The 24,411-nt window shown below is 33.3% G+C and overlaps 1 protein-coding gene across 1 annotated transcript in view; it reads right to left on the bottom strand.

The window, feature by feature from the left end:
• Nucleotides 1-24,411, bottom strand: part of itga4 (integrin alpha 4) — a 68,318-nt gene that overhangs the window by 27,643 nt on the left and 16,264 nt on the right. The window contains exons 10-15 of the mRNA XM_056465842.1: nt 23,601-23,709; nt 19,814-19,908; nt 17,337-17,427; nt 13,306-13,351; nt 11,740-11,894; nt 4,342-4,496 (exon numbers count right to left, since the gene is read on the bottom strand). Of these exons, the coding sequence (XP_056321817.1) occupies nt 4,342-4,496; nt 11,740-11,894; nt 13,306-13,351; nt 17,337-17,427; nt 19,814-19,908; nt 23,601-23,709 (651 nt within the window). The remainder of the gene's footprint in view (nt 1-4,341; nt 4,497-11,739; nt 11,895-13,305; nt 13,352-17,336; nt 17,428-19,813; nt 19,909-23,600; nt 23,710-24,411) is intronic.

The raw sequence follows: 24,411 nt of genomic DNA, 5'->3' as shown, positions 1-24,411 counted from the left end.
TTTGTATCCACCTCTATGTATCACTGCCCCCTCATAAACATACATAAAAGATGGGGCAACTGACTATTCAAAAATTAGACTCTTGTAAACTCTAAGAGACTATTGTAGACTCTTGTAGACTTGTTAAAGATGACTGTTTGACTGCATCAACCAACACATTCTTACTAAGAATTCTGTTAGAAAGAGTCTCCTGGTCTGGGTTCTGAAAGTTCCTATACACCCTGACCATCAGTCCCATCCAGATCATGCCACCAGTTCTACTCAACCTGCTTCAAGCTCAATTTAAACTTGCATTACACTTGCATTATCTTCTTTACATTAGTGCCCCAAAGACTCACTCCAATTCGGGTCAATGCACCGGTATAACCCTTTTGATTTTACTCAACCTCTACAGAGCAGACTCAAATCAGTGCTTGTTGATTGGTTATTAAGGTGTAAATCATCCAGTTATCTATTACGCATTCATTAATATGGACCCTTCTGACACCCAATAATAAGACAATTTCTAAGGGGGTCTTTCAAGGTGATGACAAATACATATTGTAGGTAAGCTCAGACATGGCACTTACTCATACTCCACATATGAGCAAGGGTCAACTAGCTCCTCTGTCACCTTCCTAAAGAGGTCCACCTTAACTGCTTTGTCTTCCAGTTTTTACTCTTAGTGCCCATTAATTAAGCTCTAAAAATATCTTAGACAAACCAGCCTCAAACCAATGATCAAGAGAGTAAGATTTACTTGATTTCTAACTAGCTGGCCTTTGTTACACTCCCCCCATCAAAACCACTGTCCAATCCGGGTCACGGCACCAATGTAAACCCTTTAGTTCTACTCAACTTACTCTGAGCACTTTTTCAACAGGCATTTAAGGGATTGAGATTTACTTAGACAACTCTTACTAGATAGCCTCTGATAACCCTCAGAATCTACCTTAACCCATTCTGAAAAGGATTCATACCATCATTTAAACTATTATGTGAATGGTTATGGTATTGGTACGTGATCCAAGTTTGTAATTACACTCTCCTTACCCTTCAGTCTTTCAAGGACTTTCCAGGGAATAGCAGATATATATTGTAGGTGAGCTCAGACATGGCATCTACACAGACTCCACAAAACACAACATGGGCCAACAAGCTCCTCTGTCACCTTCCTAAAACACAGCACAAGGTGTCCGCCGCATCTGCTTTGTCTTTCATTTGTTACACTTATTGCCCATTAATTAAGCTCTAAAAATACCTCAAATGTAGCAGCCTCCCCATTTGACAGATAATCACACTTGTTTATGGCCATCGACTCCATCGGCGGCCATTAATAACGGCGCAGCCATACACAGGCCTCCATTAATTACTGTGTAAAACATGAGCTGGATCAGATGGCCCTGATTACAGTAGGAGACAGAGGGAGAGACGTCCAGAGGGGCCCACCAAACACCTGGAACATTCACTCATACTCACGGAGCCGTCTATCTGCACTTTATCAACCTTCTAGGTCTCTTTCTGTCTGTATCATTCATCCTCCCCCATGCCGTCCTGCCTGGCTCTTCCTCTTGTTCGCCAGCAGCGACAACCTGCTATCGACTCCAACAAACTATCTGTAAGAGGCTCTTTATCATCCTGGCCTCCCGCATGGAGTCATGCTGTAAACCTAGAGAGAGTCACACCACCTGGGCTCTCAGAGGCTGATTAACTTGAGCATGAAGAGTGGAGTGACGTGGGCAAATCACAGCTGTGAAGTCCACCAGTTTGAGACTGAGTCAGCAGTTTTGATCTGAGTATCTAGATGAAGTTTGTAATGCAAGTGCATGTGGAAGATCAAAGAAGATGTCAGTACACACATCTGGCTTTTCATTCATATGCTGAACTGTTGGGGGAGATTTCCTGCAAGTGCAAACTCTATATTTATGATGAAACTCCAGGAAGAAGAGACTTTCAGTTTCTTTGTAAAAAATGCAGCATAATGGATGGTTTAAACTTATTTTAAGAACAATAGTTCCCCTAAATAAACAAATCTGTCGCAAATAGCATGTAGAATTTTTGTAACCTGGCAATTTTATGTCAGTTTTTTTTTATATTCATATATATATATATATTCATATTCATATATATATATATATATATATATATATATATATATATATATATATATATATATATATATATATATATATATATATATTCATATATATTCATATATATATTCATATATATATTCATATATATATATTCATATATATATTCATATATATATATATATATATATATATATATATATTCATATATATATTCATATATATATATATATATATATATATATATATATATATATATATATATATATATATATATATATATATATATATATATATATATATATATATATATATATATATATATAGTTGAATTCAAAATTATAAGCCGCCTTTTGAATTTCTTTTCTTTTTTTAAATATTTCCCAAATGATGTTTAACAGGGCAAGGACATTTTCACAGTATGTCTGATAATATTTGTTCTTCTGGAGAAAGTCTTACTTGTTTTATTTCGGCTAAAATAAAAGTAGTTTTTAATTTTTTGAAAACCATTTTAAGGTCAAAATTATTAGCCCCTTTAAGCTACATATTTTTTCAATAGTCTACAGAACAAACCATTGTTATACAATATCTTGCCTAATTACCCTAACCTGCCTAGTTAACCTAATTAACCTAGTTAAGCCTTCAAATGTCACTTTAAGCTGTATAGAAGTGTCTTGAAATATATCTAGTCAAATATCATTTACTGTCATCATGGCAAAGATAAAATAAACCAGTTATTAGAAATGAGTTATTAAAACTATTATGTTTAGAAATGTGTTGAAAAAAATCTTCTTTCCGTTAAACAGAAATTGGGGAAAAAAATAAACAGGGGGCTAATAATTCAGACTTCAACTGTATGTATATATAGGAACGGTGCATAGGTCATATTGGAATTGCTCCATTTATTATTATTATTAATATTCTCCGGAATGAATCGCGATTTTGAGGGTCTAAACAAGCCCGAAAACTCTCGAAATTTTGCAGATGCCCCAGAAGTGGTGAAAATTTACATATGTTATAGGTTTCTGAAGTGAGTGTGGCAAAATGACTCGTTTTATTATCATAATCCTTTTACACTTGTTTGTATCCGCTTAATAGCCAAACATCCATGATTGATTAACCAGTAGAAAATCTCCTCTTGCCCTACACGTTGCCTACTTCTCTTTGTATGTGCGCAAGAACTGTCAATCTCACGAGCTCTGCAGATACCCACAGAGACTCAACTTTTTGGGCCTTAAAAATGCGTCTGTCTGGGGTTTTTAAATCTCCCTAAATGTTTGGGAATCTGCTTTTGGTTTCACTTTCTAAGCCCTCATATGTGTTTTTGTGGTGCATTTTTATTTTAAGCCTTATTTACTTTCACTTGGCTTCACAGCTGACAGCGCATGCACAGCCGCAAGACTGAGATAAGCATATCACAAATAATTAATTATTTGATATAAACGACTCAGATAACATATTCTATATACTCAGAGAGGACGAAATTACATCTAAACTGGCAGCAAAATATATGTACACCATTAGAAATGGTTAACTCATTTGCCTTATTTAAATATTATACATTTTTATTCTTGTAATTATTATACTTTTTGGAATTTCGAAGTTTTTATTTCTTTATGTAATTTAATTCTCATTTGCTGTATATTTTTTTTATCTGGTGATGTTGATGACATATTTTATTCATATCTAACATGCTTTGGCAATACTGTACAAAATGTCAGCAGCAGATTTTACCTGCCAGTGGGTGCACATGGCTCCTGAAAAGAATAAAAGTAAAACAAATAGTGGATTTATTTTTTATTTCAAGTCTTTTTTTAAACATTAACCCATTGAAAAGAAACAGTGTATAACAAATAAAAAGTTAAAATCACTTTTTTTGTCGCATCTAGGTAACCATGTGCCGTGGGTAAAAGTATTTCAAACCGGCTACCACCACAAGTATATTTCAAACCTGTGGAAAACACTGTGTATATATATATATATATATATATATATATATATATATATATATATATAAGTTAAGTTAAACTAAAACTAGATAATCAGAAATATTTAAATATTATTAAATTTAAATGTATTAAAAGTATTTTAAAATGTTTTTCAGTATCATTTCATAATGTTATTTCGGTTAAACAAAATATTTTAGCTTTATGCTTTTAGATTTAGTTAACTACTGTTTGTTATCCAAGATGTGAATTATAGAGAAACACTGCCTGAAACGTAATTATGTATCGTAACACAGGTAATAAACATGAACAGAGTCTCTCACCTTCATAAAGGCCTGGTGAAACACACAGGTGAGCTGCTCATGCTTGGCCTTCACTCTGCCTGCTGTAACATTAGATGTTCCATTTCCACTGAAATAAAATCGAGAAGGGAAACCCTCTTTGTGGTGAACATCAGCTGTAAGGTTGTACTTCAGCTCTGCACAGAAAGAAAACAATATTACAATTAGACAACATTAACAATTTAATTTAACAATTTAATTCCTCAGAACATAATATCACTCACTCCCTCCCAGCTTATTTCTTTATCAGGGGTCAAAAGTGATTTCATTTATGACCTAAATTATTCATTTATACAAAAAAATTATAAATACATATATTTTTATTGTGTCATGGCCTTTGGCAAAGGTAACTTGCACTTCAGTGATGGCACCAGTAATGCTAAAAAGTACATAAAGATTTTGGAGCACAATATGCTGCCTTCTCTTTCAGGGACACCTATGGTTATTTTAACAAGACACTGCAGAACCATATTCTACACACATTACAAAACCCTAGCAGCGGAGGAAAAGGATACAGGTACAGTTGAAGTCAGAATTATTAGCCCCCCAGTTTATTTTTGTCCCCAATTTCTGTTTAAAGGAGAGAAGATGTTTTTTCAACACATTTGTAAACATAATAGTTTTAATAACTCACTTCTAATAACTGATTTATTTTATCTTTGCCATCATGACAGCACATAATACTTTACTAGATATTTGTCAAGACACTTCTATACAGCCTTAAGTGACATTTAAAGGCTTAATTATGTTAACTAGGCAGGTAAGGGTAATTAGGCAAGATATTGTATAACGATGGTTTGTTCTGTAGACTATCGAGAAAAATAAATAGCTTAATGTTTAAAATGTTTTTTTTATTTTATTAAAACTGCATTTATTATAGCTAAAATAAAACAAATAGAAAGAAAAAATATTATCAGACCTACTGTGAAAATGTCCTTGCTCTGTTAACATTATTTGAGAAAAAAAAAAAAAAAAAAATCAAAGGGGGTTGAAAAATTCTGGTTTCAACTGTACTTGACTGGCCTGTCTGCAGTCCCGACCTGTCGACAATTAAGAATATATGGTGCATTTTGAAGCACAAAATGCAAAAACAAAGACCCCGTACTTCTGCCCACCTTAAGTTTGCAGGAAGAATAGGACAAAATTACACCTGAAACACTTAATCACTTGGTGTTTTCAGTCCGTAAATGTATTTTATGTAAGTGTTGTGAAAAGGAATGGCAACATTACAAAGCGGTAGATGCTTTACTGTTACAACTTTTTTGAAATGTGTTGCAAGAACCAAAATTGGAGCAGGTGTTTATTTTGAAAATAAATAAATAAAAATAATGAGGAACACATTAAATAATGTTTGTTGTATTTTCTGCAATGAAATACAAGTCAATGTAAACTCAGAAATCACTACTTGCTTTTTTTATAGCATTTTATTGCGTTTTTTTGGGGTTGTATATTAATATTCTACTATAGTATTTTTATATATAATGATAAAAATAATATAATTTAAATTTAAACTATTGAAATAACAGTTCATGCTTAATATTTTTGTGTAAAACATTATAATATTAGTTAGGGTTCTTTAGTTTATTAGTTCTTTACTAGTTTTGTTTAAAAAACACCTGTACCATTATACATGTTTAATTGATACGTTTGATTTAATAACTCTGTACGAAAAAAAAATTGTACAGTATTTAAATGAATTAAAGAAATATGTAAATGTTTTTTATTTAATATATTACTGAGCCAAATTTCCTTAATCACAGCATATATTTAAACACATCATAATACATCACAAAACATCATAATATACTGCAAAGATTTTTTTTTTCTGCTGCAAACTCAGTAACAACAACAATAGCATAAACGGTTGTATATTAAATAACACCTGTTTTCGATAATCCAGTTATTACAATATTTTCGGTAACACTTTATTTTGATGGTCCATTTGAGTATTAGTAGACTGTCTGCTTAATATCTGTTAAAACTGCTCCTACAACAGACATTTAACTGACTGAAATTTTGCAAGTACATATCAACCTACACTAACCCTAACCCCAACCTAACAGTCTACTTATAATCTAATGAGAATTAGTTGGCATGTAGATGCATTGCAACTTAAATTCAACAAACGGACCAGCAAAATAAAGTGTGACTGAAAACATGCAAAATTGAATATAACTGCTTTGACTGTGGCTCAAACAATCAGAATCCACAGTCAAAGCAGTTACGAAGATCCTTTACAAATCTAAACAACGTATCTCCACTTGTCATTGCACCTAACAGTTTCTTCTCCATCTTAACTTGTATGAGACACACTCTTAATGATCACACTCTTAAATAACCCTGCAGTCCTGTTGCAATCAACCAACTGCATTACAAACGGTTGAGCGAAAGCTCTGCTCTACTTCATATCAGTAGGAAGATTATTAGTATTTGTCATCAAGCAAGGCTCTGTTGTTTACTTTGTGGTCAGCGAGTCTGGATCTATCAGTGAAGGCAGCCTTGACACACACCCCGAGTCCTCTAACTGCCACAACAAAAGACGGGATGGAGAACAGAGATAAAGAGCTGGGAAAAAAAAGTCTGAAACACAGCGGACTGCCACATGCTGATAAGACAAGCAACACACGGCCCGTCGCAAAACAAAGAGCCAAAAACCTTCATCCTTGAACACAGCGTCCTCGACTCTAAGAGCACGTGTCGAGAGCTCAAAATATCAGAGGCCAATTACAGAGCTAAAAAAGTCAGATAGCACCAGAGGAAGGTAGTTAAAAAAAAAAAAAACAGCTTGCAAGAGTCTAGGCCTTTTTTATTGCACAAATTTCAGTACGTAAGGATCTGATAGAAAGGATAGAAAGGATAGAAAAAGGATAGAAAAAGAATGCGCGTAAGTCAAAATATTGACATTGCGTGTAAAATTATAACATGCAAAATCAAGAATTAGAAACGAGATGGTGTACCAAAAGTTAATGAGTGTAAATCAAAAATGAAGACGTGTTTAGACAAAATCAGTTTTGTGCGATTATACAGTCTTTTCCACCTTCGCTGTTGCTCCCACATTCTGCGCTTGCGTTTCCAAAACATGCAATGTGAGTTTTATTTAAATCACAGGGGGGCTTCAGTGTCCTCATTGGTCCACTAGTCAAGATTGACAGTTGCTCTTCTGGCCAATCAGATGAAGGGGAGTTGACGTCACTCTAATGCAACTAGTGGCTGCTCAGTGTGACAGAGATTTCATATCAATATAAACATTTATACTGTATCGGACACATGTTATAATTTTGTGCGTTATAATTTTACACACGATGTCAATATTTTGATTTACACGCATTCTTTTTCTATCCACGACCAGGATACTTTAGGCAGGAATTAGATCCCATAAAAAAGCAAGACATTTTTAAATGTATATATTAGAGCTGTTGCAAAAAAAAAAAAAGTTTAGCTTTTTTACAGATGGCGCTCTATGCTCGTTTTCAATCATACACTCAAATGCAAATGAGGAGGAGCTCTTGTGTTTTCGTGAGTCCTATAATTGGACTTTTATGTCATGAGATTGATGTAAACACAGCTCACTGTAAGCACTTGTTATTTGCTTGAACCTTTCCAGACATTATTAATAATTCATTTTAGGTTCCAGTGGTATCTGTAACCGTACGTTCACACCAAAAGTGACGAGAGCGTCAAAGTAGCCGGAAATCATTCATTTTCAATGAGAGCCGGTGACGATAAGCGGCAAGGAGCAGCGCGGCGCGTCTTCAAGGAGAGTTGAAATCAAGTTACCTTTATGGTAATGAGCTATGACGCGGTTCGGTGGCAAGCAATTGGAATGAAGAAGTCCACCGCTTGAGAGGAGTTCAGAGAACACAGTCACTGTGAACTTTGGTTCCGACCACAGTTGTTCCCAAGGGTTTGATTATTGCAGTGGCCAGCTTTCCAATTATTTGCAATGTTTTTTTTACAGGAACATGCATTAAATAAGTTACTGGCGTGTTACTGATGTGCATTAATGTTGTATATATTTTCTTTAAAAAAGCAGGAATCTCATGCGACAGTACAAAACAGTATTGCTGCTTCAGGATATTTCAGACATGTGGACATATTGTATAATCAAGTGGAGCAAAGCCACACCACATGCAACTTGATCTTCCATTGTTAAATGAATTTGAAAAAAGTGAGCAACATTTTCACGCTAAAAAGGAATGTAACTGATATGATATGCTGCAACGGCCCTTGTAAATACGAGATTAATGTAGAGAATTTTGACGCTCTCGCCGCCGAAGCTGAATGCAGACAGCGTTGTCTCCAGGGCGGCCAGAGCGACCTGTGACGCTCTCACCACTTTCGGTGTGAACGCACAGTAAGGAATTAGACGCAAGCAGAGTACAGCTGATTGTAAAGCATAGAGAGAAATTTGCTGTTAAACACTAAGCTCAGAAACCATTCAAGAGAGAATAGCCAAAAAGAATATTTTGGTAACACTTTATAATAATTACACACTATGAATCATTTATTAAGCATTAGCAAATAGTTCATTCATTATCTGCTAAGCAATAACTCTACATTAACAGATATAAGTAAGCCCTTTATAACTGCAAATACAAATGCTCCATCCTTGACTTAGAAGCACATATATAATGTGCTTAATGATTGCATTTTCATACTTTGCTTATTATTATTTTTCATTACTAAATTAAGTACTGCATCATTTACAATTTGAGAGATGTTTCTGGTTTTTAAAGATTATTCTGAATGCATAAGTAAATGATTAATAAACTACTCAAACGAACATTTATATATCTTATCATTCAGGCACATACTAATAGTCAATAGTCAATGCTTTATTACAGGGGTCACCAATCTTGGTCCTGGAGGGCCGGTGTCCCTGCAGGGTTTAGCTCCAACTTGCCTTAACACACCTGGCTGGGTGTTTCAAGTATACCTAGTAAGACCTTGATTAGCTCATTCAGGTGTGTTTGATTAGGGTTGGAGCTAAAAACTGCAGGACACCGGCCCTCCAGGAACAAGTTTGGTGACCCCTGCTTTATTAGGTCAACTTCATCCAGTTTTGTGACCTATTCTAAAGTAATGATTATTTATGCTTTATAAATCTCTTGTAATTGAAAATCAAAGGCTCAGTTATATTCTAAACAGGAAAAAAAGAAAATAAACTACTTTATTTAGTCCTTTTCATTTTAAGATTCACAATTGTAACCGTATCAAATGAAAAATAAATCTTCGCTATCTTAACTAAAATAAAATTACTGTGCAGTTTAAACATCGCTAAATAACATTGAAATGTTGTATCATAATATACTGTTAATATATAATGTTCTTGTTTTATCCAATTTTATGTTATGACACTTATTCTACAACGTTTAAACTTTACAGTCATTTTACTTTTTAGATAAGATTGTAAAGATGTATTGTTCATTTAATACTGAGCCTTTAATTGTCATTTATTAGGGATTTATAAAGGATAAATAGGCCTCACTTTAGATTAGGTCACAACACTGGATGAAGTTGAGTTAATAAGGCATTTATTAACATACAAAGTAACCATTACTATATGCCTAATAAGATTAGGTTATAAGCTACTTACTAACATCTATTAATGTGGAGTTAATGCTTAACTAATAATGAATTCACTATTTGCTAATTTAATTAAATGATTTATAGTGGGTAGTTATTATAAAGTGTTACCAATATTTTTTACAACAGCTAATGTATTGTACAGTACATATATAGTGCCAATGAATATTGACCAGCATTCATTATTGTTTTAAAAACCAGTGGAAAATTACCAAAGAATGCTCTCATGTGATGCATGCCATATATTCAAAATGTTTGCACGGTATGCAATACAGTTTGGTGAAATACAAACCAAATTGCACAACTCCACATTCAATTGGCTCTATTAAGTGTGGCTTTTCGCTCTGAATTGTCGAGAAAAAGCACACAAGTTCAGTGTTTAACCTTTGTGTGCTGTTATTGATGCTTTCATCCACTCTGGGCTGATTTTGAGTCTTAATTTGGCCACAACTTCCTCTGTGTTTCAGCAAATGGAATGATTTTTGGTGACAAATCTTATTTTGACACATATTTTGGGAAAATGCTTTAAATATTTTAAAGAAATTCAGCAATAGACAATGCAAATTGCCTACCCTTTCTTTATGTTGGTGGCTGTTTTTGCCCCATTGACTTTCATTATAATGATAATTATTTATTGCAAAGCCATGACCCTAAATAATCATGCATTCTTGATTATTGCTGGTTTTACCTGTTATGAGCAGGTTTTACTGTTGATCATCAGTGTATGTGTGTGTGCGCGTGTGTGAGAGACATTATTTTGTAAGAGTGCACTTATCTGGATATGTCTAAGAAAATCAAAACAACCAGCTCAGCTCTCACAACATAAGTGTATTTATGCACGCACACTATTAACTGCTGTTTTACTCCATAGAACTCTATATAAAAACTAGAAACATTTTTGAACAGGCCTATCTAAAGGGTTAATGCTGAAAACCGATGATCAACAGTAAAAATGGCACATTTTACCTCTTCTCAAAAGGGAAAACCACCAACAATCAAGGACGCACGATAATATGCTGTCATGGTTTAGCAATCAAAAATGTCATTATAATGGAAGTCAATGGGGCAAAAACAGCCACCAACATAACGAAAGGGTAATACATTTGAACAGTACACAAGGGTTAAAAAAAATTCAGATTAATAAAAATATATGTTTAAAAAAACACACAACACCAATAAATTCACATAAAGTGTCAGTGTAGTTGAAAATATTGATTTAAAAAGTCTAGTTGAATCAAACAGTCACGCTAACAGTTTCATGAACAATGCAATCACACTTGACATTTCAATGATGACTTGTTTTTTGTTTTTAAGAATATTAATGGTGGCTGTAATGCACTGACATAAAACATTATAAACTCTAGCAGTTAGATTAAAGTCAGAATGACATTTGAAAGCTGAACTCTTAAAAAAAATGACCTCTGATAAAAATGCAAATGCACGTTATTTGTCTCATTTCTAATAATTTTGATTTCTCAAAACAGACTGTGTTTTTCCTAGGTTAGTCGAATCAAGGAGTTTCATGAATGTGTAATTGTGCAGAATCAAGGTTAAGGTTTTTGATGAATTATACATTAGACTTGACATTGCTTTACGATAATGGCTTTGGTTGTAATTCACTACTATAAAAGAGAAGCAAAAGCAAAACATGTTTTACAACTCACTTTCATAGTTTCAAAAAAAAAGGCATGCAGCAATTGAACATCAATTCAACATTTTAGGTCACAAACTACATTTTTAAAGCAATCAAATGAAGAAAAACATTATTATCTCCATTAGATATTAGTGTCTTACCTATGTTTCCTGGGATTTGTTTTCCTCTGACCCTAAAGCACACCCTGACTTTGACGCAAACAGCAGGCTGACCATTTTCAGTACACTGGGCTAATGAACGATTCAAGCTCTCAGGCAACAACATGACAGCGTCCACCTTCACCACTGGACGAGTCCTGAAACAACCATAATGATTGGAATAAGTGTCAGATGAACAAATGAACACATAATTTATGAAATATACAGGTATAGTGTATGCTGGGGCTAGTCATAACAGAAGTAACAACAGTCATAGTTATTTTAGAATCTGAAAAATGCTGAAACCTAAATATTTTACCCTCTGAGGTCGCCTTTTTTATCAAGATACTAAGGCTGTGTCCGAAATCGCATACTTCCATACAGTATACTAAAATCAGTATGCGAGGTGAGTAGTATGTCCAAATTCAAAGAATTACAAAAACAGTATGTGAGACCCAGATGACCTACTACTTCCGGCGAGATTCTGAAGTTCACATCGGATGCACGCTACGCTATCCCATGATACAGCGGGAGAGAAATTATGAATGGGAGTGAAGCGGCGCAACTCACGCGGGTAGATCACGTGATCATGACAAAATGGTGGATGTAGTACGTCTGAGTTGCATCTATACTGCTTACATTCATTCTGTATAGAACGTACTACTCGGCTGTTAGAAAAGTACATTTACATTTAAATGCAGTACCTACCGAGTAGTAGCCGATTTCGAACACAGCCTAAGAATACTCTGTTGATGTTGGTCACACAAATAAGTGTTATACGCCATTTGAATCTGTTAGGTGTCTACATTTTTGTGTACACTCACAATAATAACAAAAGTCTGTGCTTTTGCAAAATAAGGAAATTAATTTGTCTCTCCGCAAACTGTTTTTAGAAACGAGTCACTAAAATGAACTGAAACTCTGCGAAAACAAGACACACACACATGAGACATTTATCTATAGAAAGCTTGAAGTGTCTTCTTTTAAATTAAATAAGACATGTTGAAAACAAATATTGTTTGATAAAGTAATCAGTATGAAACCAACACTATGGCTGCGTTCGAAATCGCGTACTACTCAGTAGGTACTACATTTGAATTTAAATTTACAACTCGACTAAAGTAAGTTCTATCCAGTATGAATGTGAGTAGTATGAATGGAACCTGGACGTACAACATGCGCAATTTTGTCATGATCACGTGACCTACCCACGCCAGTTGCATTGCTTCACTCCTAATTATGAATTCTCTAGTGGGGCATCTTGGGATAGCATAGTGTGCATCGGATGCGCACTTCAGAATCTTACTGGAAGTTGGAAGTCATCTCCCGGACTCTGTTACTTCTCCCATTCTGTTTTTTGAATTTTAAGATTTCAGACGTACTACTCGGCTTGCATACTGTTTTTACCGTACTATATACAGTAGTATGGAACCTTAAACACATAAGAAACTGACAATGTATAGAATTGTAAAGCATTTCAATTTAGTCATGCATGCCAAATCTTAAAATCTGATGTTTTCTTAAAGCCAGAAGCATGTGTTTGAAAAATGCATGTGCTTTTTTTTTTACCTGAACACCACAGCTGAGTCTGACAGGAAAGCTCCCACTGCAACATCTGGGTGACAACATAAAATACCCATAAAACACCCTGACCTGGTTATTCCTTAACACATTCTCTCACAATTTACTGCTTCACTGACATTCTTTAAAATATTAAACATCTAAGTCTATAAGCAAGGTCTCAGTCACTGAAACCGATCGTCATTTAACTATAGTACACTGCAAAAAATGCTTTTCTTACTTAGATTTTTTGCCTCGTTTCTAGTCTAAATATCTTTTAAGAATAAGTTTTTACTTAAAACAAGCAACATAATCTGCCAATGGGGCAAACCTTTCACCTTGTTTATCATTTTGACAATATTATTTTGCTTATCCCATTGGCAGATTGATTATCTTGTTTTAAGGAAAAAGTCACTTAATTTTGGCATATTAATATTATAATTTTTTATATATACAGTTGAAGTCAGAATTTTTATACCCCTTGTTTATTTTTTTCCCCAGTTTCAGTTTAACAGAGAGAAGATTTTTTCAACACATTTCTAAACATAATAGTTTGAATAACTCATTTCTAATTACTGATTTATTTTATCTTTGCCATGATGACAGTAAATAATATTTGACTAGATATTTTTCAAGACACTTTTATACAGCTTAAAGTGACATTTAAAAGCTTAACTATGTTAATTATGTTAACTAGGCACGTTAGGGTAATTAGGTAATTTATTGTATAACGATGGTTTGTTCTGTAGACTATCGTAAAAAAAATAGCTTAAATGGGCTAATAATACTGACCTTAAAATGGTTTTAAAATAATTAAAAATAAAATAAAACAAATAAGACTTTCTCCAGAAGAAGAAATATTATCAGACATACTGTGAAAATGTTCTTGCTTATTTAAATATTTCCCAAATGTTGTTTAACAAAGATAAAAAAAAAATCCAAAGGGGGGCTAATAATTCTGAATTCAACTGTATATATAATAATTTTTTAGGGGTTTTTAACCTTTAATGGATGGAACAGTGTAGAGAATTTACAGGAAATCATGGGAGCAGAGAGAGAGGAAGGCAGGGTTTCTGCAGGTTTCAGACTTTAAGTCTTACAAAATTTAAGACATTTTTAGGAATTTAAATTTTAGACTCATAAATGGCACAGATCGAAAAATGTTTTTTTTAATAAGAATTTAATATATTTAATAATACAATAATAATTTAATAATAAAAAATTCATAGCAAAATGTTTTAAATATTGTGTAAAAATACACAGGCTCTACTTGTATCCATACACTTTTTTTCCAACTTAAACTTTCTTTAAAAAAATTGCACAAATTTTTTAAAAGTTAAAAAAACATAATAAACTAAATCTATGCACAGCAATCTTTCCAGGTCGGTGTTATCAGCTGTAAATACATGGAGCACTTATAAACAAATATTATGGTAAGGACAATCATTAAATCATTATGATAGAATTAAAAAAATGAAATTTTAATGAAATTAAAAGTTTTATTGAGATGGATTGTTGGTGATTGTATGGGTTTTGGCCAGATTGGGTAGCAATACATGAACAAAGACAAATTAAGACCTGTTTAAAAAATATTTAGGACCTACAACACAACATTTCAGTAAATATAAGACTTTTAAGGCCTAAAACTGGAAAAATCTACTTTGCACTGCGGCACATGGTCTAACAGGGTTGAGCTTATTCTCTTAATGAGTTATAGGTGTGTTTTGAGAATAAACCAATCAGAATCTCATCTCCCATTCCCTTTAAGAGTCAGTTGCGCCGCTCCATAGCGCATTTGCTATATTATCTCACTTCACTAGCAAGAAAACAGTTAAACAAACCATCTGCAGCACGAGAATGAGCCTCCTCATTCTTTACTTGTACTCTCTTTTGTGGATAAGGAAATGTCTTCTATTTTCTAATTTCCAGCAAACGAATAAATGAACAATAACAACGAAGCGTGGTCAAAAAAAATATTTACATTTACATTTACATTTAGTCATTTAGCAGACGCTTTTATCCAAAGCGACTTACAAATGAGGACAAGGAAGCAATTTACACAACTATAAGAGCAGCAGTGAACAAGTGCTATAGACAAGTTTCAGGTGTGTAAAGTCTAAGAAGCAAAGCATTAGAATTTTTTTTTTTTTTTTTGAGAGAGAGTACAGTTAGTGGTATAGCCAGAGAGGCAGTTACAGATTAGGAAGGAAAGTGGAAGTAGGAAGGAAAATGTACATATATTTGGAGTTATTTCCAAATACACATGCTATGCCTATATGGTCCAAAACATGACAGGTGGGCAAATCTAAGCTTGTTTTCAATAAAACAAATATAAATGTATATAAAAAATAATACTATTACTAATAATAACATTATACAAAAGCAAATTGTCATGAATAAACTGAAAAAGCCCCCTGAGATGAAGAAGACATGGAGGCAGTGGTTTTTATATTTATGTAAAAAATAATAATTTTTGTAATATTTTATTCCTTTAATTATTTTACATTTGTAAAGATATTTGTGTATTGCTGTACATCCTGTGTGTATTAAGCAATGTGTAAGGGAGGCGCACAACTGACACGCGCTGGACTTTAGACCTGCTCTGAGCTGGTCTATTGTGCAGTCTGTTTTGGTTCCTCAAAATAGCAACGCGCCAGCAATGCGCCTTAACACACCTCTTTTTTTAGACCAGAACTCCTTTGGGCACACATATGAGCGCAGATGCATTTGCTATTTAAACAGCGTGATGCAAATAGAGAAACTGACACTTGCGTCAACCTGAATCTAGCAAGTAACAATTTGCTTTGCGTCTTGCGCCAGGTGTATGATAGGGCCCTAAGTAAGAAAAGTATTTTTGGCAGTATGGTCTCATAACTTATATACGTCAACTGCGTCTAACTTATATACAACTTAAATATAGAGAAATCCAATGGATATTTAGCATTTTAAAATTCAATTGTCAAATATGTTCAGGCAAACTTCAGAAGGTTGCTTTCTGTACAAAATTTTGCAGGTAATCTTTAATTATGAATAATTTTTGCATAATCTTCACAGTATACATACAGTAGTATTGAGCTTTTTTTAAAACAGCTTGGAGTGATTTGCATATTTTCTGCCTTAAAAAAAGTTTACTATTTCGAGACAGGAAATAGAGTCTGAGAATGAGAAGTGCAGACACAACTGGCTGGATCTTGACTGACTGAACTAAACTTAAACTCTGAAAGCTGGACTGACACTGTTTCAATTTACTATAATCTTCTATTTGAAGCTGCTTTGACACAATCTACATTGTAAAAGCGCTATAGAAAATAAAGGAGAATTGAATTGATCTTGACCTTTCAAAAAAAAAAACTAATATGACAGAGTCAGCTTAATTTTCTCTCTCTTCTCAGTTTCATCATATTCGAGAAGCACATCACAGCCAACGCCCACAGCATATAGTATTTCAAGAAAAGCACATGCAGTTTTATTTCCTCTAAAAAGGTGTTGCAGTATGTCCACAGACACAGAGCGGATACATAGACTTGTTGTTCTTCATTTGTGCATGTTCAGTGCTCATATCTGGATTTATTCACCAATATTCAGGATTGAAAATAAACTTTTGGGACTAGTGGAGCTGCGCATCGATGGATTTCCTCTTCAGTGTTTGGACTTTGAGCAGTGAAAATTAAACCACACTGAACTGAATTAAACTGAACTTCAACTCTGAAAGCTTGACTGACACAGTTTCAATTTAAAATCATCAACAATAAAATCATCTTAATATTACTGTTAAAGGGATAGTTCCCCCAAAATTGAATATACATACACACACATATATATATATATATATATATATATATATATATACATATATGACACATTTCTTTTTTAAAAGCTCAGCATCTCTAATCAGCATCTTTTAAAATCTCTTGTAACATTTCATGTCTTTCTGATAAACTGAATGTTTGCAGAATAGTTTAAGCTGAACTGATGCTGTTCATGTTTCCTGTTCTCAGAGGAAACATATCCTATTCATGTTGCTGTGCTAAAAGCGTTACCTGGGTAATTGTTGCTATCAATATCCACTCCTCCAGATACCGATTGACCAAACATCCTGAAGTTGTTGCCCAACAAAGAGCCTGTTATTCTCTGCATTGAAGAAGACACAAAGACAGCATTCAGACTCAGAATTTGACATAATAAATAACAATGAAACTGTACTGTACTCCATGAGACATGCAAATTATCCTATTTATGCCCATTTTTATACTCATATAATTAGTAATGCTTTCCTCTAGCTCAAACACCAAGTCATGAGTTCAATTACCAGTGATACAGGGAATGCAATGTTTCTTCAGATAAACAAAAACATGCATTAATTCCAAATGCATAAATATAAAGTGCAGAAGTAAACAGATTTGGTGACACAATGACAAGCTACAAAAGATGTCCTATAAAAGCATATATTGTAAAATAAAAGTGGAGCTTTAGAGCTTTTTGGTGTTTAAGTCAAAGTGACTGCCAAATCCTACTTTGATTTGGTTTCATTACTTAGTTTATTAGAATACTTAATTCCAATTGGTTGGTTAAAGTTTGTTTTGTTACAATATACAGTGCTCAGCATAACTGAGTACACCCCATTTTGAAAATGAATATCTGACTAATTTCTCAGTGAATATAGGCAATGTATGTTGGTGCATTTAAACTAAACAGATATATTTATTAAAATAATATTTTAATCACCAAACATATTTCGAAAATGAAAGATAATACAATTAAATTCAAGCAAAATATTGCAAAAATAAAATTACAACCTACAAAATTTCAACAAAATTTTTTAAATTTTTATCTTCTCTTGATTTTTCCTCTTTGTTTTTTAATTTGTATTTATAATTTTTCTATAACCTAAAAATTTGGGTGTACTCGTTTTTGGACCGTTATCGTAAGTTATTTAGTTAGATTAGCCCCAGATTTGGCTTCAGTACTGACTATTCTAATGTAAATGCACAAATATAATATCGTATAGCTTCCTATTAAAAACATAAAAAATAGATTTGTAAGGGGTGTACTTATATATGCTGAGCACTGTCCATTAGCAATGCTCACTTTTTTTAAAGTATTATTTTCCATTGTGATTTTGTGAAAAAAAAAGTGTTATATTCCATGAATATATCCAGCCATGAGGTGAATACAGTATTACAAAGGAAAGATATATCTGTAAGATAGAAAACTTTTAATGAGATTTAATGGCTTTAGTGAGGTATAGATTTAGCTTGATTAGAGTATAAAAATAAAGATGATGTTCCATGAAGATCTTTTTGTAAATTCTCTACTAAATATATCAAAACCCAATTTTTAACAAGTCATATGTATTACTAAGCACTTCATTTAGACAACTGAAGGGCAATATTTTTCAGTATTTAATTTATTTTTGAAACATCAGATTCTAGATATTAAGTTAATTAAATCTCAGCCAAATATTGTCAATTGTAACAAAACATAACAAATCATACATCAATAAAACATATATATATATATATATATTCAGCTTTTATACGATGTATAAATCTCAATGTCTATAAAAAATAAATAAATAAAAAAAATGCACTTATTACTGGTGTTCCAGGGTCACATATATAGTAGGCTTACTGAAATTCCTCTATTTACCAATTACTTTAATAAAAGGTTTAAAGGGATAGTTCACCAAAAAAGTGAAAAATTACTCACTATTTACTCCACCTCAAGTGGTTCCAAACATTTGAGTTTCTTTCTTCAACACAATACAATATATTTTGAAAAATGTTAAAAACCTGTAACCATTGGCATCCATAGCAGAAAATACAATACCTATGGATGTCAATGGTTACAGGTTTCCAACATTTTTCAAAATATGTTCAAATTCAAATTTAAAAATTGTGTGTTCAACAGAAGAAAGAAAGCACAAAGGTGAGTAAATGATGACAGAATTTTCATTTTTGGGTGTACAATCCATTTAATTCCACAAAGCTAATGGAAAAACTTAATAGTTTCCTAAGTTATTCTTTAAAACTAATTATATTTAGCTTCCAAAACCCACCTGCATATTTTATGCGAATGCTTTTAACTCACTACACATTTAATGCATCGATTTTCAGTGTGTTATATGGAAATTAATCCTTTAAAACTGTTACTGTAATAAAGTGTCATGCTTAACAAAACCACAATAACTGCTTCTAATCACTACTAGCATCCTGTATATACTCTTTTTGTCTCATTAGTTAATACAATTACAAGATCTACGTAATAGTTTGACTATTAATTGTACTCCCATGATTCAGGTTTGTCTTATCCTGATGTCTTCATGAAACCTTATGTTGAAGGAAAGGAAATGACTGGTAATTAGACTGGCTTTTCTCTTGCAGACGAGAGATGAAAGACTGAAAACAATAGGGCTGTTTTCACAGGATGGGAAAAACAGCTCAGGTCTGACCTTTCCCGCCTCCTTTTTATACTTCCCCACCCAAAATATCAGTTTAAAAGCAGATGGAGAACGTACTTGAGAGAAACTCTGTGCAACGCCACTTCTTCTGCCATTGTAGATATATATAGCACCACGCAGATCATCCTCCTGAGGGGCTCCGATGGCCACATCTGAAACACAAGCAATGTAACATTAGCTTAGATTTTTAACTTACTAAGAGCAGCCCAAACAGAAAACCCTCTCTCTCTCTGTTTTGATCATATAGTCTGCGTTTAAAGTTTTTATCAATTGCTTTTTGTGTTAATATAGCATTTACCAATATTTAAAGTACTAATTCTCTTAACTAAACTTTTAACACAGCAAAACACATACAGTACATCACACAATTAGCCAAATAGTTCATTTTTCTCATCAAAACCACATACACTACCTGGCAAAAGTCTTGTCACATATCAGTTTTAGGAACAACAAATAATAACTTGACTTCTAGTTGATCATTTGGTATCAGAAGTGGCTTATTTGAAAGGCAAAGACCTCTAGATTACGCTTATTTTACCAAAATAAAATGTCATTATGCCTTTTAATTAGGACAGTAAGGTTGGACTTTGCTTAGACTAAATCTTGTCACTTAACAGAAGTAATGTAGAGTATAGAATATGAAGTAATGGTGCAGTACAAAATAATTAATATTGTGTATGACTCCCGTGAGCTTGGAGGACTGCATCCATACATCTATTAATAACTTATTAATAAAGTCATCTGGAATGGCAAAGAAAACGTTCTTGCAGGACTCCCCGTGTTCACCAAGGCTCTTTGGATTCATCGTCAATGCCTCCTCCTCTATCTTACCCCAGACATGCTCAATAATGTTCATATCTGGTGAGTGGGCTGGCCAATCCTGGAGCACATTGACCTTCTTTGCTTTCAGGTATTTTGATGTGGAGGCTGAAGTATAAGGAGCGCTATCCTGCTGATGAATTTGCCCTCTCCTGTGGTTTGTAATGTAACAGGCAGCACAAATGTCTTGATACCTCAGGCTGTTGATGTTGCCATTCGCTCTGCAGATCTCTCGCACACCCCCCTACTGATTGTAACCTAAAACTATGATTTTTCCTTCACCAAACTTGACTGACTTCTCTGAGAATCTTGGCTCCATGTGGGCTCCAAGAGGTCTTGTGCAGTGTTTGTGATGATCGGGATGCAGTTCAACAGATTATTAATCTTTAAAAAAAACAAAAAATCTACTAAGTGCCACTTTTCCAAATGATCAACTAGTAGTCGAGTTATTATTTGTTGCTCTTACAACTAGGATTGACGACAAGACTTTTGTCAGGTAGCGCATAGTTAACAAATTTAAAGATTGAACAAAAGTTAACAAATGATAAAAACTGAATTTGCTCAAACATTTCAGAATCATTATTTCAGTCTCCAGTGTCACTGGATCCATCAGAAATCATTCGATCATGATGATTTGGAGCTCAAGAAACAACTTAGTCACACTTTATTTTAAGGTACAATTCTAGTAATAAACCATTTACTGTGTCTTTAGTCTCTATAAACTTGTACTTTGCTCCATAATAAAAGTTATTAAGGTAGTAGGGTTTAGATATTGGGTAGGATTAGGAATTTAAAATAAGCTAATGAAGAATTTGTACTTTATAAGTGGTAATAAACAGTTAATATCTTAATAATAGGCAGAAAATAAGTCACTAGTTAATAATGAGATTTGGTACTTGAACTGTTACCAACATTTTACAATAAATTTTCTTAAACTTCCTCTGTAATGAAAAGTTCAACAGAAAAAATAATTTTTTTTTTTTTTTTTTTACTTTTTTCTCTTACATTTTGTAACATTAAATCAATTGAATGTATCCTTGCTAAACACAAATAATAATCAGTTAACAAAACTGACTCCAATCCTTTGAATGGTAATGTAAAATCTTTTTTTAAATCTATTTAAACACAGCACTGCATATATCAAACCATGTATAAGAAACTATTATTAATGCACTAAAAATGTGTGTACAGTGGTCCCTTGTTTTTTGGCGGAGTTACGTTCTAAAAATAACCCACAATTGAAATCCGCGAAGTAGTCAGCTTTATTTTTTACAGTTATTATAGATGTTTTAAGGCTGTAAAACCCCTCACTACACACTTTATACACTTTTTTCAGACAGACATGACCGTTTTCACACTTTTCTCTCTTGTTTAAACACTCTCAAAGTTCACACCTTTGTAGAAAACTAAGTACAGTATTGTAGAATAAAACCAAAGATCAACACCATTTGATCTTCATTTATTTATTTTGGCGCCCTACAACCGCTTAACTTCTTCCTTCCATTAGCATGTCCAGAGGTTAACTTGTTGTGCCATGGTTAGCATCTTCCTCTGCCTTTTGTGTGCTAACGCAGGTGCTTTTTGACAGTGCAGAACGTTTTGTCCACCTTGTGGGGAGAAAACTTGTAAACATACACTTTAGTCACACTGCTAGTGATCAAAGATTTAAGTAAATTTGGCAAGCTGAACTCATTCTCTATTGTACAGGAGACACGGCACAGAGATTGATGGACAATTGTCACAGGCTCGTGGCACGCATCCCCCTGCCCCCCTTCTTATGAGATATGTTGGAGCGATTTTTATTACCAGTAGATCATATTTACTCATAAGTATACATGTAGATATGTGACAGAATTTCCATAAGCTACAACTTAATATGTAAAAAGCTTAATCCAATGTTTGTGCACCTATTAATTAAATCGTATGTGTGCATTATTATTTTTGTTATATTTGAAAATGTAAATACAATGAATGAATGCCTAGTTTGAACAACTCTAATAAGTAATAAAGTAATAAAAAATAAGTAATAAATAATGTGATATCTGGCCCACTTTACCATAAAAACACCTTGTTTCCCCCATAAACATCTGTATTTTTGAGTGCTAATGTTAATATTTAGAGAATAACTGCTAAATTCTGCCAAAAACTCACCATTTGACAGAAACAACACTGTATTTTTTATGTTTAATGAAGTACAGAGTAATTACTCTAGACATCATTTGCTCAACAATCTATTTTCAGTTGATAAAGTATTGAAAATTTCCTGTTAAAAATGAAATATTGAGTATTTTTGTGCGGGCAGACATAAACAAACATAAACAAGTGCATGGGGTTATGATGTAAAATACACCAAATACTATAAACCATTTTTAATTACGACAATATTTTTATAAAAATGGGTAACACTTTTATTTAAAGTGATGTAGTTACACATGTTCCATGAACTAAAAATAGTAAATGCAATGAATTATGCATAATTACACGGAACTAACCCTAAACCTAACCCACATTCAAACCTCAACCACAAAGTAGTACATGTAATTAAATAATATTACTTAATAGTTACATCCCCCATCAAAAAAAAAGCGTAACCTAAAAATGTGTTAGACTGTAACAATGTGATACTTCAAGTATGTATTACAGTTTCCCGCTTTCAAAGAGCTGCTTTACTGTGGTGTTTTCACAGAAACTTTATAGTAACTTTTTATCTCTAACCATTTTCTATTTCTAAACACACCTTCCAAACTTCTCTTCAAATCTGAGTCAGAGAATAGCCCATCTACCCATTAAAACCACTCATGGTTTATGTGGTAATGTTAAAATGCAGCCTCGATGATCGGTTTTTAAAATGTAAAGTAAACACGACACAGAGCAAGGAAGTGAAAAACTGAGGTTCACCATCTAACCTTGCCTGAGGAACAAACAAACCCCAATGCTGCCATTTAAAATTCAGATAAATAGATTTTAGGAGACTTGGCTAGTCAAAGTAATTTATTAGTAGAAACATCACACAACACAAACATACCTGGATATCCGTCATCATCAATATCACCAAGGTTTATGATGGTCTCTCCAAATCGTGCGGCATAAGAGTCACTGCCGACTAACTCGAAGTCAGCCTCTTTCAATTCAGCCTGAAAAAGAGACAAGACATTTTCAACACAAGCCTGTTATAGTTAGCAGATACACAATCTGAAAACACTACAATCATATAATGTATGCAATTCTTGAGTCTCTCAACTCATTTAAATTCACAAGTTTTACACTTCCCACACATTGAGTCATGTTTCCATGGTTTATTTAAAGCAAACGGCCTGTGAACCAACCATTTTGTGCAAAAAATGATGCATGTACTTTAAATGTTGACAAGAGTGTGCAACTTTTGTTTCAGCTAACTAGTACTGAGGAAAACAAATGAAGTAAATGGAGATAGTAAAGAGCTAGAAACACTATGTTTTTTTTTTTGGTGCTTGGTGATTAATTTTTGTTTACCTCATGAAAACTATAAATATGCTATGTTAGCATGGCTTTTGTGATCTTGCTGAAAAACATCCTTTACACAGAACATTCAAAACAATGAGATAAGACAGCCGAAAATATGCAGATGAGTCATTTTATCTTATGTATTGCAGAGGACTGTAAACACTGTTGACGCCCTAAAATGATCATTACAGTTATGTATAAATGGGTGCACCTCATAAAAAACTGCAAAGAATAATATTCTTTCAAATATCGCATCAAAAATAAAAACAATAAAGAAACATTATTATTATTTTAATAAATTTAATACATTTATATTATTATTGTTATTATTATTATTATTATTATTATTATTA

The sequence above is a fragment of the Danio aesculapii genome, chromosome 9 (assembly GCF_903798145.1).
Source record: "Danio aesculapii chromosome 9, fDanAes4.1, whole genome shotgun sequence".
NCBI classification, from domain to species: Eukaryota; Metazoa; Chordata; class Actinopteri; order Cypriniformes; family Danionidae; genus Danio; species Danio aesculapii.
This window is presented reverse-complemented; position numbering and strand designations above follow the sequence as displayed.